At 39.2% G+C, this 7,915-nt stretch overlaps 1 protein-coding gene across 1 annotated transcript in view; it reads left to right on the plus strand.

Annotated features, from left to right (window-relative positions):
- IL18R1 (interleukin 18 receptor 1) overlaps positions 1–7,589 on the plus strand; it is a gene marked incomplete at its 5' end in the record, with an annotated part of 10,556 nt that extends 2,967 nt beyond the window's left edge. The window contains 5 exons of the mRNA XM_010178147.1: positions 1,836–1,992; positions 2,155–2,288; positions 3,654–3,815; positions 5,323–5,481; positions 7,189–7,589. Of these exons, the coding sequence (XP_010176449.1) occupies positions 1,836–1,992; positions 2,155–2,288; positions 3,654–3,815; positions 5,323–5,481; positions 7,189–7,589 (1,013 nt within the window). The remainder of the gene's footprint in view (positions 1–1,835; positions 1,993–2,154; positions 2,289–3,653; positions 3,816–5,322; positions 5,482–7,188) is intronic.
- Between the last annotated feature and the right edge of the window lie 326 nt (positions 7,590–7,915).

Genomic DNA, 7,915 nt, shown 5'->3' on the forward strand with positions numbered 1-7,915 from the left:
AGATCTGTCACTGCTGCAAGTAATTGGTTACATTGTCAAAAGCCAAGATCTTAACTGTGCTTCTAACTGGGAGTAGGTTAGATAACATGGTCTTCAGGCTTCACAGAGTTGGGTAGAATCCAGGATTTTTGTGATTGTGGCTGTAATTAATTTTTAACAACAGAAATTTACCTGTCTTTTTCCTCTCCTGTGTCTGAGGACTTCTGCCATCTGGTTACCTACTCCTTCCTTTCCAAGTCTGAAAAATCATATTTACCTCCGCTGTTGCTCATACGAGTGTCTCATTTGCTCAGTCAGGACCTCAGATACCTGTTTTTCTTCCTTCCTACAAATACCAGTTGGTAGGTCCCTTTTCCAACGATAGTACCCAATCCTATGATGCCTCATGTCTCCCAGCCTCCCAATACACCCTTCCTGCACAGTTCTTCCCACTTACTGCGCTTGTCACAACTCTTAGAAGGTAGCAGCATTCAGCATCAAACAATTATGAACCACTTGTCTTCCACCCTTATACGCCTTGATAAGAGCATTTGATAAGGTCATTGAACTAGCTGCTGAGTGATGAGACAAATGGCATGGTGGAGAGTGAAGGGAATTTTGGATGAGCTAGATCCATGGTCTTTCAAATATGTCATCGTTTAGATGGCGTTCTATAGTATTTCCCTGAAAATAGCTGCTGTGTATCAAGTCAGAGTTGCAAGGTAGATGGTACTAGAAGTTTAGGTCTGTGTCTCAATCTATGTAACTGTGATTTGGATTTCTAAAGTCCAAACCTAAAATGGACAGATTTTCCTCTGGATTATGCTTAAAGGGTCTTAAGCAGTTCCACTGGTAGCATCCACTCTTACAACTTGAGAAGTCAGTTTATAATGTGTGCCCTTAGAAAACTCCTGGCAGGCCTCCCCTACTGGAAAGCATTTGTGCATGATGGCCTGAACAAGAACTAACATGCATCTTTTGTGGCTTAATAAAGGGTGTTCTAGATGTATTCCTGGAAATGATGCTGGCATAGCCTAGAAATGGTGGTGTAAAGTTGCAGCTTCCTATGACAATGTTTAAAATAAAATACCTTGCAAATCTAATACTCCAGAGCTGTGGCCTTCTGCCTTTATTTTTCCAAGTGTACAGTTATCTTTTGTTTTTGCTCTTTCTTATAATTAACTGGACTCTATGGGGTCATTCCTGTCACTTCCAATGAGTGCTTTGAAATGGTACAAAGTAGCAGAGTGACTAAGCGTTTGTTCACATATTCAGGATTATGCTGATTTCCAGGTGTGGTGCTGGGATGAGGATTTCTTCTGTGAGACTTCAGCAGAGGCTCTAACAGGTTTTGGTTTTATTGAGTAATATTGTATCGTATAGCTATTATAATCAATTGGTTGTAATTTCTCTTACTAGTTACTTACTTTTACCTGGCCCTGGGGCACTGGTGATAGGTTGTCCTCTCCTATTGTCTGCCTGCAGCACACAGTCTACTTCATAGAATCAAAGAAAATCTGAGTTGGAAGAGGCTCACAAGGATCATTGAGTCCAACTCCCTTTAGTTCTCTAAAGCCTGACATTCTCTGGCCTATTTAAACTCTTCTGGCTGTCACAGTTTGTGAGAAAGAAGTGGATGATTGTCACTCTGCAACTGGGTGCAACAGAGCCCTGTGCCTGGTTGTCCAAACCACCACTAGTGCAGATGGAACACCTATGAAACATCGTGCAGGGGCTACGATGTCCAAAAAGGAGCACAGCTCATGGGATACGTTGCCTGGAAAGCTGACATTTTACTGCACTGTGAATGTGAATGCTGCTTCTGACTAGATCTTCTCATATTATGCTTTGTTTAGGTAAAGGAGAGATACTCAATTGCACAGGTTTCTTGGGTTATTATATGCAAGAAGATGCCAGCCTCTACTGGTTAATTAATCAAACGTTTCCTGAAAAATGCACAGGTATCCCTGAGAATGAACCTTCAATATGTGAAGAAGAGTTAAAAAAATTACAGTAGGTTTCCTGAAAATACTGCACTTTTGTATGTGATTATGTCCTGCACTTTGTACAGCCTCAGTCTGAGGTTATTTTAAAAGCGTTTTCTTCAAAATGTTCCTGTCAACTGGTTGTAGATTTCTGTACAGATAATGTTACTCTCACTATTCCTTGTTGCAGGCTGGGAAACAAGTTCTATGTCACGAGGCTACTACGGATTAAAAAAGTAACAGACCAGGACATGCATCATAATTTCACCTGCATGTTGCAAACGGATGAAAGAACACAAATAAAAGTAGTGAAACTGAAGAAAGGTATGGTATAATCTATGAATCATACTTCTCATACGTGATTATTAATCATGCCAGCCTTCTCAATCCTGAGGGCAGAATGCTGATTTCAGAACATCTCTCCAAATATGTCTGTGTGCTTATGAAGGCCCTGGTCCATCTGTTGCTGGACCTAACAACCTCCCTGGGTGATTTCTCCTGCTCTGAGGCAGGGGCAGCAGTAGTTGCTGCTACATCTGCTGGAGCAGCTGTGTGAGGGCTGCATGGTTCCACCGCTGCTGCTGTGGACATGGCTGTACTCTGACTGACAGAACCCTGGGTGGTACTTTGTTAGATCCCATGGCAGAGCATTCTGTGTGCTCTCCTATTCATCAGACTCATGGGATCACCAGGGTTAACTACCCAAAGCTTGGTGCAGTCCAGAGGCTGCTGTTTGGATCACTTTGTTTATTAAGCAGCTCTTTCTAAAATTAAAATGTGAGGGTTTGGGGGATTTTTTGTGGATTTTTTTTTTTTTCTGGAAAGGTCAATCTTTTATATTTCTGATAATATCTGAAATGTTCTGGTCAATGATTTCTCTCTTGTCACAGACTCTGTTCTTCTAGCTATCAATAGCTGATCTCTTCCACATGTAGTTCTTCACATTTATAGTCCAGACAGCCTGGATATTCATGGAAAATGGCATTCCTTTCTTATTTTCCATCTCTCTCAAGACTTTTCCAAGCTTCACTGGGAGAAAATATGTGTAAATAGACTAGTCAACAGATTATGCATATAATAAAGCAAATGAAACACAGACTACAGTGAGCATGACTTGACAGTGCCTTCATAAAGACTTCATAAAGATATAAGGGTTAAAAAATCTGTATTTGGAACTGAAAAGACAAAGATAACAGAATAATAATTAAGGGGGGGAGGGGGGGGAGAAGCCTGAAAGAGAATAGAGACAGAAGGAAAAAAAAAAGATCTTGGCCAAAGAGATTAACGGGGACATCAAGGACTGTTATGGACAAACTGAGAGAGGGGTCAAAGGTAGAGAATAGCAGGAAATAATGTAGAAAACTCATAATAAAAGTGGGTGACCACCAGCTTGGAATACTGTACATCTATAAGGATCTGTAGTGTCAGTCTTGATCCCACATACAGTTCATTTATGTGTGGAGTGTGTGTAAATGCATGCAAGATTGTTTCTCCAGTTATTAGAGTAAACCATGTTCTGTAGTTCTTCTCTATCTCAGGACAAATGCGTATGTGCTTGAAGTATTAGCAAGAAAGGATTCACATCAATATTGTGATTATCTAGGGTGATGCCGTCAGTATTGAATATAGTAACTGTGACATGTAATACTCTTTGTTAAAGCTATAATTTCCTGGGTTTCTGTTTTACAGGGAACACCCGAGATCTGCCTGTGCACATATTTTCAATTGGAATGGTCCTTGCTGTACTATTTCCATGTGTTGCTGTAGCTGCGGTGTTTGTCTGTGTGATGTTTAGAGTTGACTTAGTTCTATTTTACAGGGATATATGCAGAAGAGATGACACTGCTGGAGGTATGACTTGGCTAACACTGACATTGAAATAAGTGTATTGATTAAAAAGTAGTTTCTGGTAGTTTCTATAAAACAATCATCTTTGAGGAAGGGACAAAATAAATCCGGGAGTTTTGTGAGTGGAAACAGTAAAGAGTACGTAAAAGAGACCTTGATCATCAGGTGCTAAAGTGAGTTTGTTATACACCTGGGGAAGTAACAGCAGATAAACATAGTGAAGAAGCTACTTCTGGAGCAGGCAGTGAAAGGGATGTGGTTCAATGCTGTTAAGATGTGCTTTATTCTGTCATATTTTTCATCACAAAAGTTGATGAAGGTGGAGAAATTTACAAATATCTATCTGTAAAGAGGATGAACACTCTTGAGTTGTCAGACTGGCAGTCTGACAGAAATTTGTTTTCACCTCACTGATGACCTTCAGTGACATGAAGGTTAAACTGCTTCCTTGACTGAAGAGGCCATTGCAATGTTTATAGACTTGTCACTAAATGCGCTTAAGAAGAGCAGGAGAGCACACTACTAGTATCTTACCAGGCAGCATCACTGTGACCTTTGACTTAAGAAGCAAACCTGACAGTTACCCAGTTCTGGGTATATTTTTTCTGAAAATTGTTCTGAAAAAGCTTGCTGTATATATGTACCTGGTTTTCTTAGCCTTCCTTAGTCTCTAAATCAGCTTGAATATAGCTTGAGTAAACTGCAGTGGTTGGAGATTTCTCAGTTATGGGTGGATGTAATTTATGCCTGCCAGCAGTATTTATCTATCTGTTGACATTAGTTATCACTTCGGACAAAGGTTTACAGGGAGGATCTCTGAGAATCTGGAGTATGCCACCCTGGAGGAACTGATTTTATGATATTATACAATGGATTTCCTACTCCTAGAGCTCTTGCATGTGCAGGGGCTTTCATGGTTTCATGGGCTTAAGTTCGTATTCTCTGTAATAAGCTACGTATAATAAAGTATCTGGAAAGGGAAGCAAAGAAGTACAGTTTAAGATGCAAAGCTATGTGGCCACTGTATCAGTCCAGATAGTCATTCTGTGGCAAGGTTCAATTAGAAATCACTGTAAAAATCAGTGAAATTAGCAAACCCAAATTGGTATTTGCATAATTGGTATTTGCATATTGAGGATGGATTCACTATATCATATAATGTAATGTTCAGTATATTAATGAGGATTGTCTAGAATGCTCTCTCTCAGGCTCTCTCTCTTTGGAGATTGCGGGATCTTTACCCCTTAAATTCTCACCCCTATTCCCCATCAGGAGGGAGAGTGAGTGAGTGAGTGAGTGGCTCTGTGGTGTTTGGCTGCCAGTGAAGTTAAACTACCACATCGATTCAGGATTTTTTTTTGTTTGAAGACTGTTTGTGGTGTCAAAGGACAGAGTAGGAATTTCTAGATACTTTGCTACTGAGACAATAACTTTGAAAACCAGAATGGTGGATCAGATACTGTATTTTTGATGGTTAGTAACAAGACAACAATTGGTGATTTATTTCCAGATGGAAAAGAATATGATGCATTTGTGTCTTACCTGAAAGACTACATTTCTCCTACTGAAGAAGAGAGAGAATTTGCTTTGAGGATATTACCCATGATCTTAGAAGAAAACTTTGGGTACAAGTTATGTATATTTGAGAGGGATGTATCCCCTGGAGGAGGTAAGTGTATTGAATATTCTTGTCTTTAAATAGGCACATAATTTTCACACAAAGATGAATTGTGTGTAATTAGTCTGTAATTAGAAGGAATTCTGTCAAATGTTTTGTACACTGAAATAATACTACATTTTAAATTTAATCTAGACTATGTGCATGCAAAGTTTGCATGCACACATTTTGTGTGTTTTATAGATGTATTTATGAATTCATACATACCTATATACATACACACACATGCACATGTCTTTAATTATACAGAACCAAGATGAGTGGATGAAAAAGCTAGCATGGAGAAAGTTAAGGTGAAAAGACAGATGATGTCAGATGTTTCACAGTAATAATGCTCTTGCTCTGCTTTTTTTGAGAGCACGAGCTCTCAACACAAATGTGTTGAGAACACAAATGTGTGTTGAGAACTCACATTTGCTGCACAGAGCAACTGGTGTCTCTGGTACTAGTCATTCTTGGGCAATTTACATGTTTGCTCTATCTTCAGTGTGATGGTTGAAACCATTTTGTGAATGCAATGGGTGCCATAACAAGATAGAAATGAGAACATGGAATTTTGTTTCTCTAAGTGGCCTATGGATAGATGGCCTTTTCCAGATGCTTGGAAAAAAAAGATACTGGGAGATTCCATTTAGTCCAAAGATCTAGTTGAGGAACAGTTTTTCACTGTTAACACCACAGAACAATAAGGTCAGTCAGCCTCCTTCACAAGGTAGGATCTTGTCTCCTTATATCCATTCCAGACATTTTTCTCACCTGAGAGGTGCCACAGCTCTCCTAAGCCATTTTTTTCCCAGTTATTCTCTCTCCTTAAGTATTAACAAAAGGCTTTCTGAAGTATTCAATCTGATTTTTCAACAGTTTTAGCTTATTTCCTTTACTCTGGTCTGATCCATTGTCAATATGGAAAACAGTATTTCCTTCTATTTACAGGAGCCTTTGATGTGTTGTAATACCCTTGTCAGTCTCCTTTTCCTCTCAATTTTCTCTTCTTTAGGTTACTACTGCAGTTTGCTTGCCTTTCCCTATAAGGCATGTTTTCTAGATCTCTGATGTCTGTAGACCTTGTCCCACAGTGCTGAAGCAAGCACAGGAAGTTGTCCATGATAATTCAATTTGGTGCAAGCATGTTTAAAGGGTACCAACATCTGATTTCATTCATCACTTGTCATGACAAAAGTCATGGATCTAAAACACAGTTGGAACTCATTTTGTCATCATATGCTAATCTTCTCAACCTTGGATTACTGGCAATAGATTTGGGTATTATTTGGAGTAAAGGAAGAAGTGACCTGAGTGTTACTAAACATTTAGAGAGAGGTCGCTGATGGTGTCTTTCTGTGGAATCACTCCAATGGTATCTGTTATGAAAGAGCAAAGAGATATCTGTTTGGAGGAAAAATAAATTTTGCTGTGACCTTCTAACTATGTGACTACTGACAGACAACTGTCTAGGGTAGCTGGAGATTGTATGCAGGTTTTTGTCTGCCCTAGAAAACAAGCTTTGGCCATACCTGAGCTCATTTTCACACTCTTAATCTGTAATGCATATTAACCTCTTCATAGGGACAGGATGCTTGCTCACTGACACTTTATAAAGGGAACTTTTTTGGTACATGTGCGATTGTTAAAGGATAAATCGATTCAGTACCTACCCTTTCAATTTAGTTTAATAACACATTTATCTTTAATTTGCAGCGGTTGTTGATGATATCCATTCATTCATCGACAAAAGCCGAAGATTAATCATTATACTGAGCCAGAACTACGTTTCTGACAGAGCCATATACGAACTTGAGAGTGGACTGCATAAAGCCCTAGTTGAAAGAAAAACTAAGATCATATTAATTGAATATATGCCTATAAGTGACTACAATTTCTTTCCAGAATCACTGTCTCTTTTACCATCAAAGAGGGTTGTGAAGTGGAAAAAGGATAAATCTCTTCCTGTGAATTCCAGATTTTGGAAGAACCTTCGGTATCTGATGCCAGCAAAAGCTACCAAGACAAACACCAAAGGGCACTGTAATAATCTTGACCTAGGCTCAGAAGGGACTCAACCGCAGACTGAGGGCTGTACTTTTAATGCAGTCGTATAACAATTCTAGAGACAGAAGCTGCTGCAGAACACTGTGCATTTTGCTAGCTAATAGAAAACACAAACCGCACACTTACTTTGTGAAGATAGAGGTCATAAGAGACCAAGCCTGAGATCTGAGAAGAATGTAGAAATTGTTACAGTGCCTAGGACAATGTTAACCCCAATTCTAAATGCTATCCCAGAGAAAGTTTCCTCAGCTATCTGCACAAGGACCAGAAATTTCATTTTGCTTAGGAGTTACCACATGACATGAAGCACAAAGCAAAACATTTTGATTTCGCATTTTCCAGTAATGTAGAATCATATTAGTTACACTTGCATACT

The sequence above is a fragment of the Antrostomus carolinensis genome, unplaced genomic scaffold, assembly GCF_000700745.2.
Source record: "Antrostomus carolinensis isolate BGI_N321 unplaced genomic scaffold, ASM70074v2 scaffold851, whole genome shotgun sequence".
NCBI lineage: Eukaryota > Metazoa > Chordata > Aves > Caprimulgiformes > Caprimulgidae > Antrostomus > Antrostomus carolinensis.